A 27105-nucleotide genomic window follows, 5' to 3' on the forward strand; every position below is an offset into this window, starting at 1 on the left:
ATCCTTGGTACGAGTTGCGAATGATTTGACTTGAGCTGGCTTGAGTCCATGTTTAACTCGGACTCAAAAATCACTAATTTTCTGAGGCAGGTGATGGCCGAGTTATCCAGACTGCCGGGTTAACGAGTGCCGAGTTTGCGGGACTCTGCTGTATTGCAACATTCTTAAAGCTACATTTCATAAAACGTAAATTTTGTGCATTGTTTACCTTTATCAATATAAGTACTCAAAATGGACATCTTGTTTTGTAATTATATGCGATCAGCTGTTACCATTATTTCGAAGCAATATGTACAATGTTGGATACCGGTAGTTCAAGGTATAAATAAACACTGAGACTATCGAGTATTTTATTTTTAAACACTAAGTATGACAGTATAAATGTATAATACAGTTTAATTCTTTTGTAGATTTTTATTTGCCACAATAAATAAAAGTTGTGACACAGTAAAATGATCATTATTTACAGTTGACAGCTTAAGTGTATAAACAGCATGAGACATTTGTTTGATAGTCAGTTTTTTAAAAGTATACTACACAACTACAAGTTAAATGGTCATTTCAATGGTTTTACTTTGTATGGTCGCCATTTGATTGAAAAGTATTAAGTATTAAAAAAAAGTTTTTATTTTTCAATTAAAATTCATTTTAACATCTTTAATGGTTTTTACAAATGTTGTAAATCGATCTCTAGATCATCAATTGGTAGATTGTTAACGTATAAGACTTGACATATACAGAAATCAGTCGCCTAGAGTGTTCAGTGCTGTGCTTTCATTGACACATACCTGATTTTGACATTGAATCAATGTCAATCAACCAAATAGAATCAAAGATATCTCATGTTCACTTATACTTATATGCTTAATGATTTCTTATTAAAATAAAAATCCACCATGACTTCAAGTCACAGAGTTGAGATCTGGAAAACTGTATCACAAGGTCCTATTGTTAAAATAAATAACGTAATTTATAAATTAATTTTTAGACTTCACGCTTAAAATTTAATTTTTCAATCGAATAAAGAGGCTACACGATTAGTTCGATATAAATACGAGCAATACATAATGTATGTACTTTGAGTTCCTTCCGTGGAAAAAACATTAATAAATAACTCAAAGAGAGCTTATGTACAGGATACGTTCAAACCATCGCTTTATCTATCCAAGGAACAAATTTCTGTATGTTTGTATAGACGCCTGGGAGATGTTCTCTTCCGCAGCCGATGCCCCAGGACACCAGACCAATCAGAACCTTGCGTCCGTCGATGGTTGTGGTCAGCGGACCTCCCGAGTCCCCCTGAGACAAACATTGAGAATTTTGAAATTTATAAAACATTATTGCATTGTGTACCTGGAGGGACCCTAACCCACCCTTTTTTCAAGAGTAATTATTATTTCTTTCACTAGACAATCCAGCTTAAAATAGGTTCGTAGTTCATAGTTGAAATAAAAAATACATGATGTACTCAGGGCCATCCGAAGGAGGGGGGGCAACCAGGGCTATTTGTATTAACATAGTATTAAAATATGCGAATGCGACTGACTATTACTGGGGGGAGAGGGGGCGCCACCACCACGTTTGCTCCGGGCACCGCCAACCCTAGGGACGGCCCTGGATGTACTGTAATTTCTGTATGATAATTTATGATATTTTTATTAGTTTTAAAATAAATATAGCTGCTTAAAAAAAGCTTGCTCAATCTGTAGCCATAGTGACTGACCAACAAAACTTCCATCCGCAAGGTGGTACCGATGCAGTTATGCCGAGAAGAATCTTTTCGGATTTTTTCCAGAAGTTTCCTAAACAGTCATAAGGACTCCAGTTCCAGCACAGCTAATTAAGCAGCCAATAAAAAACTATAACCGTATAAAAACAAATTATAAACATGGTCTTTCCATTGTTGGCATTGACAGCTGTTTCAATAAAGGAAACCAGAAAATCGCTGTTTAATTTTGCACCATTATTTTTATATCATCCTGTACTTAAGCAAACATTTCAAGGTAGGTTCTCACCTGGCAGCTATCTCTTCCCCCCTCTTTGAAGCCTGCGCAGAGGAACACGTCATGGATCGTCTCACGTCTTCCCGCAGCTCTGAACCAACGTTGACATCGATCATTCGGAATCACTTCAACATCGACCTCCTGCAGTACTGTTGGAACTGTAGACACTCCTACCAACACAACAGAGAAAAAGGGATGGGTGTTTGGTGAATTGTGGAGCTTAGTACTCTAAGTAGTTTATTTTTTGTGAGGCCGTGAGGATTACCTTAAATTACCTTATTAATTACCTTCTCAGCCAAAATATTTTTACCAGACGTTACAACAAACAAAACAAAATATTCACTTTTAACATCATTTTATTTTATTTAAGTCATAAAAAATTAACCAATATTACACAAGAATAAATTTTCTACCGGTTAAAAAAAAAATTTTATATTTGTAGTAAGCAATTTTTATACTTAATTTTGTAGAATAATTTTTTTCTAAAATAAAACTTATAGTGAAAAATCAAAGCTAAACACTAATTGAGTAAAATGAAAAATGTTACTGAGGAATATTCTGCGATTTCTGTAGCCGTTGTGGCAGAAAAAAGCTACAGTTGTTTTATGAACAAAACAAATAATTACTAAAAATTTATATTTAACTAGAAAATATTTTATCTTGTGAATTTTACAAGGCCGCAAAGTATTAATGGATTTATTTATCTATTTAATACAATAATGTAAACAAAATGCATACCTAACTTCTGTTTTTGATTTAGAGATCAATAACCACCAAGAATGCAAAAATTGGTTTTAGTATTCCTAACTCTCACAGAGCATTGCAGCTCACCTGACTGTGACTGTGTATGGGACCACAATTCAATGACTCTGTCACACTCCACCACCTTCAGAATGTCTTGCTTCCTACTTATTTCTTTCCAAGTGGTATAGCTTGAGTTAAAAGCTGTGGTTTGATAATTGTATTTATTAAATAATCTTACGTCGCTCCTCAGTTAAGTATTGAGAGCGAAATCACCTTTTTCTCAAAGATACTTGACATTTCAATTACTATCTCTTACAACAGTCAACTACATTAATGAACCTCAAATATAAGTCCGTTTCTTTGATAGTCTTGGAAGTGCATTACTGTGCATTTATATTATATAGTTAGCCAGTTGTCTTACCGATTAAAATGGGATACGAATAGCATTGACTTTTAGAATTGAAGCATCTATATGGACTAGGTGTTTCCAGTTTATATTTAAAAAGAACAACTGACATAAAGTGTAGAGTCAAAAATTCAATTTTCTGCTTTAATTTGTGTCACTGAAATGGTTTGCATGACATAAAAGATGCGAGAGCTTACAATAAGTTTCACTTGGTTGAAAATTTAAGGTATTTGACAGAAATCAATACTTTATATCAACACACTGTTGATGGATCAGTTAAACATGGCGACAACTTTACCATGCCTAGTTCTAGGGATTTAGCGTTTGAGTGTGTGTGACTGACCGTGTCTTGTCCTGCCCCAGCCAGCCACAGTCGCAGTCTTGCCTACAAGTTTGGCCGTAGTATCAGGCAGGCACACGGGAATGATATGCTGTTTGAACAACACCGGGCGATCCAACTTGACAAGGGCAACGTCGTTCCTGAAGTCTGTCGGACTGTACTGGGGATGCACCTAAAAATACAGCAAACTTACAGACTTTTGATAAAATATCTTTAATTCAATTAAATTACTAAGCTGATTTATCCAAAATATTTCATTTATTCTTAAGATTAAACGGAAATATGCATGAAGTCCTGTAATCATACAACATGTAGTCGATGTAACCTGTTCAACACATCCAGCGCCTTCATAGCCTAAGCTGACGATGCTGAATTGAAAAATATATATATATATGTTTTTTTAAGAATATACTTCAGTCTTTACATCAGTGGCGGATCTAGAACAGTCACAAGGGGGGGGGGGGGCGAGCCAGGGGGTCTGGGGCGGTTCAGGGGTGCCCCTCCGAAAAATGTGTGTAAACTAAGTCTCCAAAATGGCAATTCCATACCATTTCTTTGTCCAAAATTAGTGTGACAAATTATTTTACGCAATTTGTATGCAGTTCTGGATTACATGAAGTAAAAAATATATGTATATGTATGCCCGAGGGGGGGGGCCGACAACCCCTCCCTCTATGGATCCGTCACTGTCTTACAAAGAACAGGAATGATTATATAAATATTTCCGATGCATCATTTGTTGCTGCCGAAATGAATATTTCAGTTTTGTTGATCAAAATAAAAAAAAAAGTTCAATGCCTTAAAAGTGAAATTCAATCTTGTGATAAATAGATAACAATATATCATCCCTTACACTTTGAAAACAATCACTAGTCAATCATTAAAAATGAGATGATAGGTTTCAATGTACTCTATGATTAACTTGCAACAATCATGAAACATTTACCAAAACTCAAATAAAACATTTTTGAAAACTAATATATTTATGTACCTCTTTCCTCTCGACATTGAATTCCTCGTGATGGAGCTTCTCTGATTGGTCACGAACATCCCACTCTCCCAGCCGAACCTTCAGGTTTGAGTTTGTAGTTCTACAAACAATTTTAACATTAAGTCCCAAATATTAATTTTGTATATCAAGATATTTGATCAAGTCTGAGACCTAATCACAATTTGTTTTTAATGACCATCAAAACAGAATATCATGCCTAGCTTGTCTCAGTGCTTCAATATAAGCCAAATTCCATTGCTATGTGACAAAATGTACCTTTTTTTTTTAATGGTTTGTCAATCTAAAATCCTCCCTTAGGAAAAGTCTTCCAACATTATTATATATTGTAATTGAAAGATACTGTTGTGTCCACAAATATTTAATATACACACTTGAAACTAATGTCTACATTTTAAGACTCCTTCAACACATTTGCTAAACTGTTGTGTCCGCTTATAAACTTAACCTAGGTGTCATCATGGATAAGGAACACTTGCAATCTTTAACTGTATGGGAATTGCAAACTTGTAGCATAAATGAGTGGGAAAAAACAACAAGTCATCAAGTGTTATAGTGTTACATAGCCTAAATTGAACACAAATAAACACGTTAAGATTTAAAATTCTGCAGTACTTACGTAGCAACACAGTGAGCTGCTGTCACGACCCAGCGATTGTTGAGAAGAGCTCCTCCACACGATAACTTCTTGGTCAGGAAACCTGTCTTGATAATGGCCGCCTAAAACATTCATATTGTTGAACACACTCTAGATCGTCACACACTAGAACACAGTTATCTTTCATAACTGTAAATCCAAATACCCCCGCCGCAGCAAACCTGCAGACTAAGCGAATTTCCATTAACCTGATTGGATTTACACTAAAATGCCTCCATAAAAGTAGCACATTTATTTCCTATTTAAATATAATTAGTTAAACGAGTACTTAGGTTTGCTGCAACAGGGAGGGTAAAAAAGATTTTTTTTAATAAAATGATAATAGTTTAGTAAGAAATAAAAGTATTTTCCAAAATCGATCAAAATATGTTCATAAACAAGCAAACTACAACAGTTGACTTATTCTCCATAAGAATAACATGGGAATTTCAAAATTACAATTTTTTAAAATTTTCTCCGTAACAATTAGGCGCATAATAACGCTTCAATATACTAAATTATTTGTTTTTTTAAGCTCTACATAATGGTTTAAAAAGAAATTGTGAAATTTCGTGTTTTTAGGGTCAAAAATGGGAAAAACCTATTTTTACCCCATAAAGACCCCCATAAACCCCCGTTCCCATAGTCCGATCATGCTGGTTCGCGAACTCATTCAAGTTTATCCCGCCTTACACCTTCAAACCAAATTTTATCAAAATCGGACAAAAATTACTCAAGTTATCGTGCGGATGGACACACATATATATATATATATACTGTATATATATATCTATATATAGATATATAAAAATTTGAATGAATGGTGTTTTTGGCCTCTGGGGACATCAAAATGAAAAAGTAAATCGGTCCCGGGCTTAGGTCTTACCATGAGACCTACAGTAATAGCTACTTCCCTATAGGGAAATTCGCTAAAACCATGTATTTAAAATAAGAGTTTATTGAAATTAAGACACTGAACTTTTAAATAGATAGAAGTACACTGCCATCAACACAGTGATTATAGAATACATGAACAGCTGTTAATTCATTTTCTGCTATTATGAGCTTCTGAACCTCCGTTTCGAGATTACAGTTTTAAAAACCGAAATTTGTCATCCAGTATATATACTGAACACTTGAGATTCCCGGTTGATTTCCAAATCTATTTTATTCATCATTGCCTCAACAATTGATTTTATTCAGTATAATTAGGTTTATATACCTCATGATGTCAATCCTAATTTTGGTTTCCGACAACTAGTTCCAAAAACACAGTTTAATTATATATACAATATTCTAATGATTTTACGAAGCAAGTGGCTTGTAAATTGTTGTCCCTAAACTAGTCACGCCTGAGAGTAAATTAGGATTGAAGACGTAATGTATGTAAACTTATTTATATTATTAAATCCAAACATTGAATATAATCTAATGCTTTATTGATCTTCTTTAAATCAGTTCTGGAAACAAAAAAGAAATAAAAAAAATGCTCACACAAAAAATAAAAAGAGTAAAATCTATTGTGATGGAGGAAAGGTACAGCACCTGCCAAGGGTGAGTGCCAAAGTTTGAGTTGTGACCTCCAACAATCCTGTGACTTCTGGTGTAAAGTTCCCCACAACCTGGAGACAAAGAAAATGTTGCTAGTCAGCTGGCTTGTTAGCTAAACATCATCAGCTGATAGATAAACAACAGCTGTTAGCCAAACAACTTGCTTTCTAAGTGGATTTTTTATAACGAAGCAGCATAGTATATTTTACTCCAAGGGTTGAAAATAATTTTTGTAGGCTTGAGATTGTGTTTAAGGCTTAACATAAACTTGGAAATGTTTGAACTGCTTTTGCCCGAGGTGCAAACATAATTTTTCATTGCAGCATATAAGCAATACTGTGTGTAGTAAAATTTAAACAAAATTAGCTTTTAAGAACAAAAAGATCCTGGTTTGTCAAACACAAATATAAAAAACATCAACTGTACAGTCATTTGAATTTAATGGTTGGTAAGCAACAGCAATGTGATAGTGAAGGAAAAAGTTGAATTTCTATAACTTAATGGCTGATCCATAGGAAGAAGGTAGTAATTTTGAACCTATACTACAGTAGAACCTAGATAACAAGACTCTCATGGGGATTTTAACATTAGTCTGGTTGACTTCTTATTGAGGTTTGCAATAACATGTGTTTAGAGGTAAAATAAATTCAAGGGGATTTGAAAAATACACTTGTTATCAAGAGTGACTTGTTATTGAGGGGCTTCTTATCAAGGTTCCACTACTTTCTTCTTCTTAACGAGTTCTCCACTACGTTTGAGTGAAAAACACCAAAGGAGTGGACAACATTGTTTAACACACCAAGGGAGTCGACAACATGTTTAACACACCAAGGGAGTCGACAACATGTTTAACACACCAAGGGAGTCGACAACATGTTTAACACACCAAGGGAGTCGACAACATGTTTAACACACCAAGGGAGTCGACAACATGTTTAACACACCAAGGGAGTCGACAACATGTTTAACACACCAGGGGAGTGGACAGACAGGCTAGAAAAGTTTTTTCTTCTCAGATTGTAAAATTAAAAAACACTTATCTCCAAAATATTGATTTACAATTCACTTACCTAATTGTTTATAATTTTTAACATGTGGAAGAATATTGTGAATGTGGAATAAATGGGTCATCGTCTGTTTGAAAAGTTAGCTACTTCCCTTAAAGGGTTGTATGTTAAATATGCATGTTTATAAATTTAATCAATAAGTGTAAATACCAGTAAACCCATTTATGACCAGTTAGATCAGTTTATTGTAGAGGCATTTTAGAACTATTTAAGAGCAGAGTTAGTTTTTTTATTAATTAATTTTATTAATTGGGTAATATGGGTTAAGAGGGGGGCTCAGCCATAACCATACAAGTACAGTAGAGTCCCGCAAACTCGGCAGTCTGGATAACTCGGCCATCTGGCTCAGAAAATTAGTGATATGGACTCAAGCCAGCTCAAGTAAAATCATTCACAACTCGTACCAAGGATTTTTTGTACTATATCTTATGATTTAATACTGACTTGTAATATAAAAAATGAGATTAAAAAAGCTTAAAAATTGTATTGTCCTTATTTTTAACCCTAGTTCCCGATAACCTGGCATTTCACAAACTCGGCACCCTTCCAGTCCACATTATGCCGAGTTTGCAGGACTGTACTGTATTTGACTTTAAACATTTTAAACATTTTTAAAAGCTCAGTAATCTAAAACCACAAAAAATAGAAATTAAAATTTCAGTTCTATTTAATAAACCTTCAGAAACATCACACAAGTATTATTACATTTTAATAAGAGAAACATAGAACAAATAGTTCTGACTGAACCCTCTTCATAACGTAATATAAAAACTCCATTACATTGATATATAAGACGGTGTAAGTGATGAAATCGTGATGGCGGTGAGGTGCAGACAACCAAGAACAGTGCTGAGGCTTACCCAGGAAAGGGGTCGGGGAAATACCAAAATTTTAAAACTAGCAAAATTCAATTAATTTAAAAATAATATTATAATTTATTCATTGAGTTAACTGAGTTTCAAAAGAGAAACCATCCTCCATTCCCCTACCCCTGGAGAGTGCAGCCATGTGCTAGGTGATCGGGGCGGCAAAGAGAGCAGTTGAGACTTTCAAACTTCAAATTTACTTGTCAGTTTTCACCTTAAAAGTTATAATTGTTATAGAAAAAACAAATAAAAATTTATTTGTTTTTATCCAGAATGTGCTTTTTTATAACAAACATTTTGTCAATAAGTAAGAGATATAACCTACGGGGGTACATATGCCACCAGATATCCCACTTAACTACAAACAGAGACAAGATTTACTTTGTTTTGGTCTCTTCTTGACTGTTTAGTGTCAAAACTCATCACCACTGTCAAACTAACATATTGTACCTAGATTTAACTTTAAAAACAAAGGAGAAGTAAGTTAGGTCTATAATCATTTACTAAAAAATTACCCTTTTTTCTTCAGTTCTTAGTGCATGTATAAATATAATGTATGCATAAATGTATTTTAATGAAAAAAAACTTCTACTAGTACAATGATATATTTTTAGGAACATGTATTAACTTTTAGTCTAGATTTTTTTCTTGGGGAGGTGGTGTCCTCAGTAAAATCAAACAAATTGGGTTATGTTAATTTGTGAGCCAGCAATTTTTCAAAGTTTTATTCCCTTTATTTAAACAGTTAGGGGCAGACTTTTTATTTGCTTTATTCATAATTTAGACTAAAGTGGTTTTTATAGTTGTAAAAAATGTACTTTAAAAAAGAAACACAAAAAATATGTATTTTAACCACTAAAACAATTCCACAACCCATTACAGTTAAGTATGAGGTGTGGCTGGTGAGGAATCCCAGTTTGTGGTTATTTCTTTGTAAAATAAAGCATTGTTTTAATTTAATTTTCATTTCACTCATGGTCATAAATTGATTATATTATCTCATATAATTGAATTCCATTATTACAATAATTCATTATGAGAATAACTATTATTGACTGATCTAAAATTCAATACAGTATTAAGTAATTTTATATTTTTACTTTCAAACTCGTTTATGGTAGTGTTTAGTTAATTATCTAAATAGAGTACTGATAATTTTATTTAGCTTATTAAGGTATGTTTATGATGTTTTTGGTTGTGAAATTTCCTCAACCTCAAATCTAAGGAGTAGTTTTCATTTCCTTATGTTATAGGTTAGAATGTATTATTTTAAAGCAATCTGAAATCCCCTGAAGACGAGGACATCATATCCCCGGGTGAAAAAATCTTACCCGAATGAAAAATACTCATCACCTATAGAATCTGCCGCCCCTGCAAGTGCTGTTAATATTGAATTAGTGGATTAGTTACCCCGAAATCCAGGATCATGTATTTGGGTGGGCCGAGAGGGAGCCACCCAGAAGGAGGGAGCTGGGGGTCTAAAGGGAGGAATTGGTGGAGAGTAGTAAGTGAACGGAGGACGGGTGGGAATATTGGGAATACTGTTGAGGTAATATTGGAGGTTCTGGGATTCAGCACCCTGACTCTGATGAACACCTCCAAGTTCTTGCTGATGCTGCATCAGGAAATTGAGAGCTGTGAAGCAACGGTTAGGTCAATAAAGTATACTTACAATCCTTGCTCTCGTTAACTCATGTGCCGCAACTTATCTCTCAAGGGTGAGTGGATTTTGTGAATGCTTCTTGTCTTTCTTGGAGTATGTAACCACATTTACAATTATAAATATGGGAAATCCCTGTTAGTTTTGTTAATGATATGAAACACTGAAATTAACCATCAGCCATCAGACAGCTAGCTTGTCAATAAAGAGTCTGTGTAAGCCATAAAAAGTCTAGGACTCGATCAGTTTTTTCCCCTATAACCTTCTGCAAAAGAGGAATCAGTGGGTAAAAATTCTAATATAGAACATTGGTGATGGGTTTTCTTGTGTGACATATTACCCATCATCTATGCGTCTGAGGGGGAGGGGGGCGAGCTGGTTTAGTGGTAAAGAACGAGACTTCGGTGCCCGTAGTAAGTTTAAATTCCGCCAATCACCAATGGATTTTATCTAAGTGAAAATGCCACAACCTCTAGGCCTAGCCTGAAGTAATGTGAAAAACAATCCTGGGCTAGAGCCCATAGTAAGAAAAAATATGCATCTATGTATAAAAAGGCATGTTTTGTTTTTAGTTTTTTGGGCAAGTAGTTAACAGGTTTTTATCATTTCACTTAGGCCCAATTCACACAGAACGGACGTCGGGCGGAGATGTGGCACAGACGAGGCAAAGACATATGTATCTTTCTCGCCTCTCCATGTAAACAAATTGGTCAACGCAGTGATGTGGCGCGGGTGGCCGCCCTCCCGCCACTGCCACGTCGCTTCTGCGTCCCTCGTGGCATATCAAAAGTGGCAAGTCCGTAGCGCGCCCATTGTTCGGACTGCAAATATTGTACTTACCAACCTTGTTTGTTGTTTTGTGTTTAGAGTAATTGTGAGTTGTCTCTTGTTCTTTTCACTATGCGAGAAGACATTGAATTCAATCACAGATTTTGTGAGGAAGTTGAAAATTTACTTGTTGTTTGTAGGATCACAGTCGTACAAACTAACTATAATCGACTCAGTCGACAGAAATAACTAATTCGGTTGACATAAATAACTAACAGAAATAGTCAAAAACTAAAGCGTCTAGTCTACATACAAGTTTTCTCGCCACTGTACCGTCCCTTCTGTGTGCATTGTACACGCCACGTCTCTGCCTCACGTCCGTTCTGTGTGAATTGGGCCTTACATGGCTAGAGTCTATGATCTATGATGGGTAGGCTACACTGGTTTTTAAACTGTTCACTAGTGTAAGTATATAGTTGAAGTACAAGTTTGAAACTTGCGAGAAACAAGGCTGCGGCACGAAAAGAATTAAGAGGTTTGAAATTATTCATAGCTTACATAATTCAGTGTTTCATAATATATAGTAATTAGTTAGTCTTTCTTAAACATGTTATTATTGTAACTAAGTTTGTTTTGCTTCTCTAAACTACGTGATCGATCATATAGATTTTTGAATATAAAATAGTTGAATCATTTAACATTTTTACGACAGAGGTGCGTATATTCTATTAGTGGTTTATCAGTTGAAGCTATTTTTACCAACACTTTAATTTAAATTTATATTTTAAACAACACAACAACATCTCATACATAGTTTGTCTTTAACTTTATTAAATATTGATGGGAAAATTAAAAGACACACAGTGTATTTTGAAGTGAAATTTCCTTTAGTAATTGCAACTGTTGTACAGTATTATTAAATAAACACTATTTGAAAGAGTGGATGAAAAAAAATTACTAATTTTTGTTTGATCACTTCCAAAAGGTCAACAATAAATTGTTAAATACTTGTTAATGTTAATACAAAAAAAAACACATTTGAACTTATTATATTTACACCACCACCTTATGTTATCAAACAAAATGATAGGGATCAATACTATGTAGTAGAATGAAAGTATGTTTAGTTATAAGCGTGTTATTATTGTAACTAGGTTTGTTTTGCTTCTCTAAAGTACGTGATCGATCATATAGATTTTTGAATATAAAATAGTTGAATCATTTAACATTTTAAACTACTACTACTACATGTGTTTAAAAATTCAATTTCTAAGGAGAATTTACATAAATAGAAAATTATGATAACACTGAGGATAGCTTTCTACTGGTGATTTTTGGAAATACTTGAGAAACATCTCCAAATCTCTTATATTTGGGTAATGAGCACTTTTCTTATGAATGCACAATGAAAGAAGAAATGGATCCACACTAACTTAACCCGTTAAAATAGTTTCAGTTTTGTGTGTGTTTTCATCGCCTGGAACTCATTTCAAAATAAGTTAGTTGTGAAAACATTTCTTCTTTGTTGATGTATTCTATTAGAATAAACTGTTTACCAAAATTAATATTAAGCTCCTATTATAGTAAAAGGCGGTTCTTTCTGTATTTGTTTAGGAAGAGGTGGGAACCTTTTACAGATGGATTGTGGAACTCATACTCACCGAAGCCCTACCCTATACAAACCACAAATCTTAGATTGATGTTACTTCTCATATGTACTGTAGTTAATGTGACAATTAAATTAAATTAATCTTACATCTGTACTGGATAACAGTTTAGTTAGCTGTAAAATGTTTCCCTTCACTGCTGGTTCAGGCATGTTATAACTATTTTTGTATCTGTTTATAAATAAATAACAAAACTATAACTTATTTGGGCTAAAAACGTTGCAAAGTTCAATAAATCAACAACCACAGTACATACTTATATAACTAGACAAAATTTATGATCCTTAGAGTATCATTCCCTTAGAACTTATATTCCCATAAAACTACCTATCTAAAAGAGATCTCTGAAGATACCTACACAGGACCAGTGTTTAATTTCATAGCTCTATCCTTTGATGAAGGATTGCACCACTTAATGAAATTAAATAAGGGACTTTGGTTTATATACTGATGAGACATACATTCATTTTGACATTGTCTACATAAATATAAAATATACTCTGTGGAGGAGTTTTTTCTTCAAGATCTAATATTGTTACTTTCTTTTGGTAATTGTATGGCCGGAAGGAACTGAGCTAAATATATAGATGGCATGTACAGTATGACAATGAGTATTGCGCCAACAGCTGTTCTGTGTTTCCAGTCTGTGGTTGCCAGAGAAAGTGTAAAGTGCCGTGTCGTTCAATGGAACAACTTATCACGCATCTGCCATTGTGAAACTAGCTGTTACTTAGATGTCATCTGCCAAAAATGGCAAAAGTACCTTATCTTGATGTGGAAAATGTCTCAAATCGTATATTATTTGAGGGATATAAATATATATGCTAACAAATCACATGAAAAAAATACAAATTTAACAATGAATAGCAAATTTAAAACACAGTTCTTCTCTGGTTTGATGACTTCCTGGATAACACATTCAGTGCTTAGATGTATTGGGGGAAATACATCGGCTTTATAAAAAAAACATAAAAAAGTCGATTAACATTTTGAGGCTTTTGCAGGATGACTTTTACTTGATGTGACAGTATGTTCAATAAACTGTATATTGGGACTGAGTTGCTAGAAAAGTCCTAAAATCTCTCGCTTTTTGATACTGTAGTTAGAAACCTCGTCAAGCTATCTAATCAAAGATTATGGCTAAGAGTAAGCTGGTTCTAGTCTGTATCAAGGTCATCTCAAGGTGTACAAGTCATCTCATCCACATCCTTTCATCTGAGTTTAAATTTAGCCAATTAATAACCCTTGAGGATAGAATAAGCCCTTTAATTCATAACTCTTATATTCCAAAACTACACATTTACTTATCACATACATTAAATATAAACTGAATATACATTTTTTACTATGGTTGAGAGTATTTTCAAAATGTTTACTTTCTGGATAAAATACACTCAAAATGTTAACTTTCTGGATAAAATACACTGATGAACTGATGAAAAAACTTACTATCACACTTGAAACCCAGGAGGACTAGAACGTCTAGTGCCTTCATCAGTTTTATAGAGATTTGAAGTATCACATGATGTTTCGTTTATATGTGTCAACCAGGGATGTGATACTTTAATAATGGTAACACAAACTGTTACGTACAGTACGACTGTTTAGAATCATATTCACAATCCCCACATATTAGGATTAGCACATTGAAACTATGGTGACAAATTATGCTTGTATTTCAAGTGTGTTTTTAATCTGTTCATCGCTATACTGTATTTTATCGACTATTTATAGGCTTACAATAGACTAGAGCTATATTTACCCCTAAGACTTGCTTTTTGTTTAGTACGTGTGTTATACTTACTAGCATTTTCGATGACTCCCATGTTGGGGTCGTTGTGAACCTGTAACTTATCTCTGGATACGCAGCAACTCCAGATCATCCCCCCACTGCAGAGGTCCAACGGCTTACCTCCCTCCAGAACACAGGAGATGCTCAGTCCGCAGTCAAACTTGTTCTGGTTGTACCAACAGGTCTGCGGGATCACTGCGGAACATAACCTCTCATCAACAAATCACTAAAGAAAAATTTCAACACACAGATGTTGAGGACAAATAAAGGTCCTGAAGAAAAACTTATAAAATGAATGGTAAAAAACGATTGTGTGTAATGTGCAAATGTAGAACTCGCTGAGACAAGAGAAAGTAAATTAGAGCAAGGGAGAATTAGATGATTAGCTCTAAATTAGAGCTTGGGAAATAATAATTATCACTATCCCAGTAGGCCTGGTCAACTAAATTTGCGTGGCTACTGTCGCATCACGTGACCATCGGTAACAGCTGGCTTATGTGACCCAGTCAATGTACTAACATCTGAGTTAGTACTATGACATATGAGAATTAACTGTTGGGGTACCTCTCTATCATGTAGCTTCTATATGTTATATGAAGTACTATATATGAAGCATCTATAACTTCTGAAGCTTCTATTGAGTAGGTAATCAGCCATTATACTCAATAGAAGATTATATGTCAAGAACACTGACCCCACTGGACCTTAATTAATGTTATGTTATGACTAATTTGACGTGCCAATGTATTTTTATTGAATATTAACTGGCAAATAAAATCTCATTCTCATTCTCGTTCACACTTCACTCGCACAACCAAACACAAGGTAGATAATTGTATTATTAATTATTATTGATGCAAATTTGTATTAACATTGTAAATTAAAAAAAAGTATTTCTGATTCAGATTCTACTTTACATCAATGCTACCCACACACTGATTAATAAATACCTAGACTTTTAAAATAAAATACAACAGCGCTAAACTAAAATACACTGAAAAAGATTATTTGAAAATGACTGTTTACATTAGTTATAATCAAATGGCTTAGGTACGTATATATACTGATTAGCTTGCACGAAGTTTATATTTTTATGGAGTATTAGAAAAGGTTGAAGGTATAATAAGTAAATTGCAAATGTTGGGGAAGGGGGGAGTTTATGGTAACAAAATTTTTAGTTTACAGCTTCTAATTAGGTAATTATCTGTATAAAATACCTCATTATTATAACAGAAAAAGGTGTTCCCAGATATTATAAGTACACTTCTTCTGTCAAAAAAAATTATTAGTTGTTTTGTTAGTTGAAGATCAAGCAGAGAACTCTAAAATATATTCTCTACCTTAAGTAAACAAGTTAGTATCATTGTTGAATTCTCTGTACAAATTTAAGAGTTTTTTTTATATTGAAACCAAAAATTGATTGAAATGTGATAAAAGAAGGAAGAGAACAACTACTTGTGATAAGCTTGTACGAAATTAAACTAACACAGGTATTTTGATAAACTTTATTATAAAAACATATTTAAAACTTAGAAGGTATATGTGCACAATTTGAAGGTATATAGGTAACTTTTTTTGAAAGTTTTAATAGTTTAGGCAACTGATTAGACAAATTGATAGGAACAATCTGTTATGGTGCAAACCTGAACGTGAAATATGAAAATGTGTGCTTTGTTATTTCATATAAATTTGGAATGAACATAATGATTGTTAAATTCATAACCATATCTGACATTAGCCGAACTTACAGGTTTATCAACAGTGATCTTCTTGAAGAGTATTGAAGGTGTCTACTCACTTTTGCCGAGCATCTCCATCAGGTTGTTATGGAATCCCCTGTGATCGTCCATGGTCTTGTTGGCTCTAACTTTCTCCTGCAGAACTTCCATCAGCATCATCTCTTGCTGCAGACTGTTGCTCAGCATGTTCACAGGATATCGCTCGTTCCAAGGAGATGTTCCGTAGTCCGAGTAGTACCTCGCTTCGGGCTCCTGGCTGTCCAGATCGGTATTTATCTCTTGAGATTCTTTGGTTTCATCGTCAGTCTTTCCCAGTTCTTTATGGTTTGAAAAGTTATTTAACATCTTAGAAGTATTCTTTTGATTACGAGTTTTCTCTTTCTTCGCTTCCGAGGATTCTATCGTTTTTACTCTCTCGAAACGTATGTGGTTTCTGTGGTCTTGGGAGAGGTCATCGTCGTACCTCGGGTATTTTACTGACGGCTTGGTGTCGTAAATCCTCGAACCCTCAGCATCTCCGGTGAACCGCACAGCTAACGTCAGGCTCGCGCAGCACACTAGAGGTACGAGGGTGATCAGCCGCATGCTTCTAAGAGAGGTCACCGCGTTGTCATCTTATCCTCCAAAGGAATATCTTGGACTGAAAAATAAACAAAATCTTTAATATTTAGGCATTTATTTGTTTTTCTCCGCGCTAAAAAAGGTGACAAAATGGTAGGTAAATACGCAACCAACTGATTTAGCTGGTGTCTGCGTGTTAGATTGTGCAATATAGCTCCACCTAACGCCAGAAGCAAAACGTCAGACTTAAGTGAACACAGATCATATCCACTTCTTAGCTTACTTATTATTATTCTCCTCAATTATAGAGTCATTTAAAGTCCTCAAAACTATTGTCACATCATGAACAACCTCCTGTCTTGAGAAGACTGATGATTGGTCTTCACCCCTGGAGTATGTTTAATGTGTTTGATGAATTGAATTGAATTGTCAGGGTCAACACAACTTCTATAAAACCGACCTGTCATTTTATTTGGTGGAAATGACCTTTCACCCAAACAGTGGGCACAAGTAGGTAGATGCAAAAAAAAATTATTGAGCCAGGGGTTTTTAAGCTACTAAAATATAAATTAAGGAAATACAAGTAAAACATGAAGTGCATAATCATGCAGTAGGCCCTATGCTTCTGGTTGCACTGTGGAGTTAAATAATACAAGGGTTGCCCATAAATGTTGGCCTCCATCGGCCGTTGCAGCCAAGCGAGCTGGTTCAAATTTGAGACCAACTGATTATATGACCAGCTGATTCCACCACTATGAGATGATTAGTCTTGTCATAGTATTCAAAAACATTGTGAAAGAAAATTGAAAATCCTGCCAAGAATGAAACGTGTTATGTGATTGGATTTACACAGGATGGAGGTAAATCTAGCTAACTGACATCCTTGATGGTCTTAAAGAGACTATCCCTGTTAGCTCAACAATCTCTCTTGCTCAGTCACTCTTGATCTGCATACTAAATTTCCCCAACTTTGGCCAATGCTTCAAACAAGACTTATGAATAATAGAAGTCTGCCTATCCTATGAATAACATCATACAGATGTTTAAGACCTCCTCAAAACTCCCTCTAGTCTTTGTGCACGTTTTCTTACACTTTACTCTATTCATTCTCGCCGACTGCAGTTGTGTATTGCGGCAGAAACACTTGGAAACGGTGTTCCCCTTCTGTTTTTTCTAAAGAACCTATATACTTTATTGGAAAGCGACCTGTAGTTTTCCGCAACCTAGGGAAGCGTTCCGACACTAGAAAATCTATGACTACACCACTGGTCAACTGGTGATAGACTTTGTGGCGGTCTATTTTCTAGATTGAGGTAGGTAGATTTTGAGTTGACCTGTGATCCTGTCCGATTGTTACATTCTTAAAACTGAAACGTGCTACTGTATAATAACTATCTACATTTTGGATGTCAGTTATGGATAAGTGGCTCCCACAAACTGAGTGGACCCAGCTCTCATCTTGAAAATAATGTTTAGTCTCAAGAAATAGGACATTTGCAGACATATGCCACTGGAATAAAGCTTGTTACTCAAATCCATCCCAGTTTTAACCCAAAGTCAAGCTTTGTTTTTTATGAAAATATGTAAAAAATGACTGATTTCTGGGGACTTTGTTATCAAATTTATAAACATTTTTGGAGAAACCCCAATATGAAATTGTTTTATTGTTAGTTGTTATATTAAAGATAATTTCTTTATTGGACTAATCCCCATAAGTGTGAGTCACTGAACTTGTAAACAATAACTGGCTCAGGGCAGGAGCCTCCACTTAGCTGTTCAAGTTCAAGGTCTACTATGACCTTCTGGGGAAGGACTAAAATAAATCATGCTCAAGTATTGTATGAGAATTGCTTGATCAGAACTTCCCCTTATGTAGGAACTTTCTGAATATAAATTGTATTTTAATTTTGATATTGACTGTAAACTTACAAGAGATATATTTTCAATATTATAATCTGTGCACAATCTCTAAAATTTGTCCTAGTCCCTCATAACTGCAGGGTATACTTGTCGTATCTCATTTTCGTATGTGAATTAGTGAACTATTTCCTTGGTAATTTATGAGTAACTATTCGTTTTCAATACATAATTTTTATTTATGCCAACCAAGCCAAACATTCTCGTTGCTTATGTCATTGACTGTGCAGGGTCATACCGTATACCTCTTGCCACAGTTGCCTACAATCCTGTAACTTTGATCATTCAAATACTACTGGAGGTCGAGAGGCGCGCCGACGAAAGCCTGCTCTGCTCTGAGGATAGAAAAGGAAAGTGTGTAAAGAAGAGTTTAGGAGTGTGATTATACAGAGCCCTGGAGCGGAACCTGACTGAGTGCTTCACAAGGCTTACACTGTTGACAGTTAACTGTTCTGATTTGAATATTACAACCCTATAGTTTTATATGAAATCGCTGTTATATCAACACTATAAAAAAAGTAATAGGTTATAAAAATATGTTTAAATACAATCATCCAGGAATAAACACTAGCCGTTCGTTGGAAACAAACGCAAAACATCCAACCAACAAACAACACGTCTATGGCAATGTGTTGGTTGTTGAGGTTATAGCTAGGCAACGGCAACAATGCAAATGATGTAGTCACAGCTTATTAAGCTTATTTGTGTGGAAACCTGTGGAGTATAATTTTAATAAACGTCAGGTCCGAAAGGAAGTGATTTACGGCCCAGCTTATAAACACGATTTTCGTCGATTTAACTTAACGAAAACAGGTAACCTAACCTATCCACGTGTGGTAAAAAGCATTTCGAAAATTTTTAAAATTTTATTAGTCTCCAACAAGTTTGTTGGCTACAACTGCTTTCTCTTGAAACCCCTTCTCTTGATCAGGAATGTTCATGATCAAATATATGTTGATTTATAGGCTAAGTTTAAGAGTAATTTTCTCAACAGATACCACTGATGATTAGTAATTTTACTTTTGGAGACACCCAAACGTTGCCTACGATTATTACAAATAACGCTGGCTACATATAGCTACGTATATAAGTTACAAGCTAAACACTGTTAAACAAATTGAGATATAATTTTTTTCGAATAGGAGTTATTTTAAGATAGATAAAACTGTCTTAATTGTGCGGGAGTCAATTCTATACAAACAAACTTCTATGTAAGCACACCTTGCTCATAATGCAGTAAAAACAATTCAATAGAGTGTTGGGGTTTATTAGTAGTTTAAGTGGCTACTAGGCCTATACTGTACTGCTCTACTACGTTTAGAATTTCATTAGGTCATATTAATTTCCCTCCCCACGATAACAAACTATGGATGTGAAAGTCTTCTTTGTTGTGGTTCTGGTCTGGTCTTGGGCACTCGGCCGTCACAACTATATGGTACACCGGATGTATGTGATGTCGTGTGTGTGTGTGTGTGTGTGTCAGCAAAACCAAACTCAGGCCTACACGGAGAATGCAGGGCCGAGTTCCGTCCGCCTAAACACTTTGACGAGGATTATTTTACACCTTGGCTTGGCGGTGCGAGTGCCGGCCAGCTACAATTGTATCAGTGACCGGTTCCACGGTGCAGCGGGTATGGGGTTGTAAATATCGATCAGGGAGGGGTGAGCAAAATTTGTTTTGGGGATGAAATGAAACGGTTATAACCTAACCTAAGCAAACTGGCTGATAGTGAAAAAATTGAATGAAGGTGTACTAATCGAATCGATATTAATTTTCAGTCGATTAGAGTAGCCCAGTTAAGAAACTGTACCCGGTCTCCGTTACATCCTGCCCACTACACCCCCTTCCACTAATACCCCTCCTCCGAATCACTCTTAAACGCCTCTGTGGAGTCAAACGGCAGACGGTTTTGACAGTTTATAATCCCCTCAGCAAAGAATAGAGCGGCACTCACCCCCCACCATGGATGAATCTAATTGGCCAAAGACACGGATTTAGATTTGATAAATAAAACTACGAAAATTTTGTTGTACTTTATCATAAATTATAATTAGAGAATAAAGTGCAATCAAATTTCCGAAGATGACAAACTCAAAACCGATTAAGCTATCACGACAATATCTTGATGCGTCGTCGTTATTTTGAAATAGGGGTTTTATGTAAAATAACAATTTAAATATTTTTAGAAACCCATAATAAATTTACCTTACTTAAAAAGGACATTCGATCGCAGATCTACGTCACCTTTATACTGTTGAAGGTGCAGTCACAGCTGTAGGGATTTTGATACTGTAATGATTACAAACCAAACTGTATAGAGTAAAGCGACGGTTGCTAAAGAATAAGAACGGTGTTATAGCACTTTCTTTGGACAGTATATAAAATATCTTCACAGTACATGGAATTCTAATTGAATATCCTTATATGTAGCAAATCGAAGCTCGATTTATTATAACCCTTCCACTTACAGTCTAAAATCAGGATGGAATATTTTGTACTAATAATACTCACAAGTATAACATAATGTATGGATAGTGCACAAGCAGTGGCGTGGTTAATTTATTTTGTAGTGGTGAATAGTACCTATAACAAAATATATCTATTAAATCTAAAAAATTTAAAACTTACGAAAAACTCATCTGTTCTTTGGCTGAGTGATTTCAAGGTAGGATAAAACAGTTTTTATCAGTAGTATGCAGTTTGTGATATGAAATATGCGATTGAATATAATTTTAGATAAATAATTCTGGAGATTTTGCACTGTTTTCACTTTTCAGTGTTTATTTTTTCGTGGGGTAGTAATATGCCTTTAGATACCCGGATAATAAAATTATTAATTTAGATAACCTGTTATTATGTAGTAGTCCTAAGGCTCTATTTCAGACCCGGGAACCCATAACCCGTTTGGCCTTAGGAAAACTTGAGATTTGATCCTCCCAACGCATTTATACATAAGAATAATACTATTGCAGCTTAACACGTTCCCTACCGACCGTACATTCCTCTGTAACTGAGGGATGAGTATAGTTGGTAGCTAATGTGTTAATAAATAGCCATTAGATAACCATTTTGTGAAGAAAACTCATCAATACTAAGCTTACTTCTCTCGACGCTTTGACGGGATTTGATCATTTTTGTCTCCTCCAAACCACTCAACAATAGATATGTAAATGTACAGTTCTGACGAAGGTTATCTATAGGTTTGAGATGTGAACTATCCTTTTTCAAAACTTATTTCTAGCTTGCGTAAAATAACATTAGACACTTCATTGGGAAATCAAAATTCCGTTCTCATTTCTAAGTCACTTAAAAAAAACCTCATAGTTGAAGGTCCCAGTTTTTTTTATCTAGCCACGATCTAGATTAAAATCTAGATATACATCTAGAAAAAAAATCGATCTAGATTTGAATGAGTTGCATAAAAATACCAATGAAAAGGTAAAGCATACCTGTTGTACTGTCAAATTATCCGTTGACGAAAAACGTTTGTTATGCACCTACCCTGTAATCTTGGAAAACAGAAAATGCAACTAAATGTGAACTATAGCTGAATATTGGATGATTCCATCCACCATTATTGTATAAAAAAGTAATAGATATAAAATATATTAGTTTCGTAGTAGTCTAAGAAAGCCCATTCATTTTTTATCCTGAATGAAAACAGGCGACAGCTGGTCTGAATATAGTGGGAAACTTGTTCAATATCAAAATCATACTATGATACTAACCCGGCAACACATAGCGGCAATGAATTAACGGAAAAGGCCCAACGATTGCAACTATTGAATTAACACACACACTATCAGTCCTATCCGACCGCGACCATTATAGCAAGGATAGAGGACATGGCAAATATGGAAATTGCCATGTAAAACTGCATCTTGGATCCAAAACGAACTAAATGTTAACACAAGAAAAAATATTGGCGTGTTTGTAAATTAGGCTGCTGCGATGTATTCTTGTGACGTTTTTGCACTCCGTACGTCAGTATAAATCCAACACTTTCCTGATCCGTCTGTTGTTGAGCTACTTAGCAAACGATGAAGATGATGATCAACGATGACGACGCTGGAATAACGCGTAACCTTAATACTAATAGTATTCATCCTTCAAAGATATTTAACCACCTAAATGGCCAAATTTAAGTAGAACGAAAACATGATAGGTACGTAAAAATATCTGCAGTTTCAAACTGTTGAATTGTTGTTATATTTGTTGGCAAGTATGCCATTATCAAGAAACTTTCGTCAGGAACGTAACCATCCGCTGTAGCTTCGTCGATGACACACGAAAACAAATTACACACACGATAACGAATCCCCTACATCGGATGCTTACGTTCCAGAGGAAAGGTGTTTGATAATGGCATTCTAGCCAACAAATATAACAACAATTAAACAGTTTGAACTGCACACATGAAAAGTATTTAGGCAAGGGCTGTTTTACACGCAACCGAAGTTACAAAGATGCAACTGAACAAAGATAATAAACAAAGATGACAAATGCACAAAGATTCACTGTTAGAGACAAAACAAGTAACAAGCACGTTTTAATTAAATCCCTGCTCGCTTTACTTAACTGCCGATCAGCTGTTTTTCATTTTAGTATTGTTGTCAACACGGTTTAGTGGTATTTAATTTATTGTGAATGAGATTCAGCTAGTTTTTGTTCTAAAACGCAACCCTTATATTGATAGTTCATATACATAAAAATATATGTAAAAATAAGTACTGTATTATTGATCTTTACAGTTTATACAACATGTAGTTAATTTGTTAGGTACTGGAGTGGAGTCTCAACTAAAACTTAGCAGCATAAAGACTCTTGGTAAAAAGGAATACTTTGCTTCTGCTCTTTGACCTTGTGAAACACACATTGAGTCTTGTCCACAATCAATTCCAAATAACACTAATCAATAAAGACAACAATGCTAAAATGCATATCAGCTGATCGGCAACGAAATAAAGGTAGGATTGTAATTATATATGAACTCGTTTGGTCCCTGAAAAATCTCTGTACTTTTAATGTGGGTCGAGTTTTAAAAAAATACCATGTATTTACCTGTATAGTATCAAAAACTTTGGGGACTATAAATATGGAATTACAAATATGATGATGTTTTATGGTGGGATGCCAAATTGAAATATAAAATGTTAATTGTTTTCAGAAGAAACATTACATTATTCTTAACCATTTTCGTGCTTTAAATAGTTTAGACAGATGGACGTATATTTTACATTTTAAACATATTATAGCTGAAGTTCTAGTAACTTAATAAAATCAAAATCATATTTGGTTACTATGAAAACAATATTTAGCTAATCTATGTAAATCCAATTTAGGTGAGACGTTTTACGATTTGTGATACTACACACTCATTTTAGCCAGCTTGCTAACTCGAGAATAATAAAATACCCCTGCCGCCGCAGCAAACCTGCAGACTAAGCGAATTTCCATTTACCAGTATTGGGTTTAAAATTAAATCTAAATAAATAAAATTAGATTTAACAAGTATACCTAGGTTTGCAGCAACAGGGAGGGTAATATAAAGGTTTTTTTTAGTAAAATATTAACAGCTTAGTATAAAATAAATAAACTTGCTAAGTTTTGATCAAAACATATCCATAAGCAAGTGAACTAAAAAAGTTTACGTATTCTCTCCATAATAATAACATAGGAATTTTAAATTTACAATTTATTCAATTTTCTCCGTAACAAATAACCGCACAAAAACACTCCAACGTACTTATTTGTTTTTTAGCTCTTTGAAATGGTGTGAAGGGAAATTGGGAAATGTTGTGTTTTGAGGGTCGAAAATGATTAAAACCAATTTTTACCCAATAAAACCCCGTCCCATAGCCCGAACATTCTGGTTCGCGAACTCATTTAAGTTTATAGGTACCGCCCTACACCTGCAAGCCAAATTTCATAAAAATCGGACAAAAATTAGTCAAGTTATCGCGATCACGGACGTGCATAGCCTATATACATATATAAATTTGAACGAATAGTGTTTTTGGCCTCTAGGGTCATCAAAATGACAAAGTATATTGGTCCCGGGCCTAGGTCTTACCGTGCCACCTACGGTAATAGCTACTTCCCTATAGGGAAATTCGCTAAAACACAACAATTATTACATCAATTTTAAAGTCTTATAGTATTTTGATCAATGTTATAAAACATTAACTAGCTTGTGAGAATGACGTACTATTTTTTAATACATTTTATTTATTAATAATTATTTTGAATCTTAATTGATGTTACCTTCCGATAGTACAACAACACAACTAATAGCCCTACTGTATATGGTTTTGAGTAATGATTGTGAACATATCCAATATTCTTGTATATTTATCTTCACTCAAATCGATTGTGAGATATCCGGAAACCCTCAATTTTAATGAACATTAGTTAAATTACGTTTATATTAAAGAAATGCTAGATAATTCGATTAAATACTTAGGAAGTATCTTTCAATTGACACCTTAGGTTCCTAAATAAAAAAATCTCCTAGGGATCTGCAGCATTGGTACAAATGCATCACTTAGCGAAAAATATAGTAGGCTAATTGAATATCAATAATATTTAGTTTGTACTTTATTAGAAAAATTTAAATTTTTACCTAAAAAACTGTTCTAACAATCAGTATTCTCTGAAACAAAGTTTGGCCCTTTTTGCGTTTTTGTATGGTTTATTATATTAGCTTTAAAACAGCATATTTTAACTGAAACCATTCTAAGTGGGGGTTCCTCCGGTAAGGGCTATTTCTAAATAAAAAAAACTTCTAGGCCTAGCTATGTTTTGGCTAATATTTCCTGTATTTGTCAAACATCGGGCGGCTGGGAGGTTAAAAATCTACCTCTATCAAATATTAGAGACATCGGGACATCGATATATTCGACGAAGCATTTTAAACCAGTACAAAAGCACTAATAGATATCGCCCGGCGATCTAACCCAGTCTACCCACAGTGAAGTCTAGCCGATTTCGGAAGAAAGTGAAAGAGAAAACGCTCTCCAACTGATAGAAAATGGTAACCGTTCAATCTAGAAATTGACTCTTAAGCCGTCTTTGATAAATGTACATTCAAAATAATTATACGGTAATTAGTTTCAGTAGGTATCTGTTTATCTTATATTTAGACATTTTCACAAACTTTATGAAGTTGTCGACGAAAGTTTTTTAGTGATGAATTAGATTGTAATCAACTGTAGACTTACGGTGGAGGCGATGGGGGTGATGGGGGCGGTGGAGGCGGCGGAGGCGGTGGAGGCGGCGGTGCAGTTCAGGGGTAAGGACAGTCACACACCGTCACAACAGAACACACGCTACTGACGAAGGCCAAGACACAAACCTTCATCAACTTTCTCTGCCCTGGGAGGGGGCTCCTCTCATCCTATCACTTCCAAAATTGAGGTCAATGTGTCTTTACTCTCTCCGTTCGTTTTCACTGCCACGCATCTCTCAGATAACCGGCGTAACCGTAGCCGTCCTTCACGAACTCTAGCAATACTGTAGTTTCTCAAGTCAATTTTTGTTTACAGAGCTTCCATCACGGATGAAATAACGTAAATTCACTACTTGTGTATTAGTCCATCTATGCTTCCACTGTAGTTTTTCGGATATAAGTGTATTTAGCAATCCCATAGTTCTTTGAATGTATGTGTATTTTGTATACTCCTACAGTAGCTTCCGGAGGGTGCTCCTTAAGTAGCTCTTATATGGTTTGTATTGTAGGTGCCCTGGAGTAGTTATTGGGATGTATGTGTATGTTGGGTGCTCATAAAGTAGCTCTTATATGGGTTGTATTGTAGGTGCCCTGGAGTAGTTATTGGGATGTGTGTGTATGCTGGGTGCTCCTAAAGTAGCTCTTATATGGTTTGTATTGTAGGTGCCCTGGAGTAGTTATTGGGATGTATGTGTATGTTGGGTGCTCCTAAAGTAGCTCTTATATGGTTTGTATTGTAGGTGCCCTGGAGTAGTTATTGGGATGTATGTGTATGTTGGGTGCTCATAAAGTAGCTCTTATATGGGTTGTATTGTAGGTGCCCTGGAGTAGTTATTGGGATGTGTGTGTATGCTGGGTGCTCCTAAAGTAGCTCTTATATGGTTTGTATTGTAGGTGCCCTGGAGTAGTTATTGGGATGTATGTGTATGTTGGGTGCTCCTAAAGTAGCTCTTATATGGTTTGTATTGTAGGTGCCCTGGAGTAGTTATTGGGATGTGTGTGTATGTTGGGTGCTCCTAAAGTAGCTCTTATTTGGTTTGTATTGTAGGTGCCCTGGAGTAGTTATTGGGATGTATGTGTATGCTGGGTGCTCCTAAAGTAGCTCTTATATGGTTTGTATTGTAGGTGCCCTGGAGTAGTTATTGGGAT

General features: G+C 35.0%; 1 protein-coding gene across 1 annotated transcript; it reads right to left on the minus strand.

Annotated features, from left to right (window-relative positions):
- LOC128998335 (tryptase-like) lies at positions 1 to 26039 on the minus strand. The gene is made up of 9 exons (XM_054424438.1): positions 25949 to 26039; positions 16309 to 16889; positions 14523 to 14705; positions 6685 to 6761; positions 5122 to 5222; positions 4485 to 4584; positions 3497 to 3665; positions 2016 to 2173; positions 1 to 1299 (listed from the first exon to the last, which is right to left on the minus strand). Exons 2-9 carry the CDS (start codon positions 16832 to 16834, stop codon positions 1144 to 1146), a joined length of 1470 nt encoding a protein of 489 aa, XP_054280413.1. The 5' UTR covers positions 16835 to 16889; positions 25949 to 26039; the 3' UTR covers positions 1 to 1143.
- Positions 26040 to 27105: the final 1066 nt, after the last annotated feature.

Source organism: Macrosteles quadrilineatus, unplaced genomic scaffold (genome assembly GCF_028750875.1).
Source record: "Macrosteles quadrilineatus isolate MER2022 unplaced genomic scaffold, UCM_ALF_1.0 Scaffold_7__1_contigs__length_78375512, whole genome shotgun sequence".
Classification (NCBI taxonomy): Eukaryota; Metazoa; Arthropoda; class Insecta; order Hemiptera; family Cicadellidae; genus Macrosteles; species Macrosteles quadrilineatus.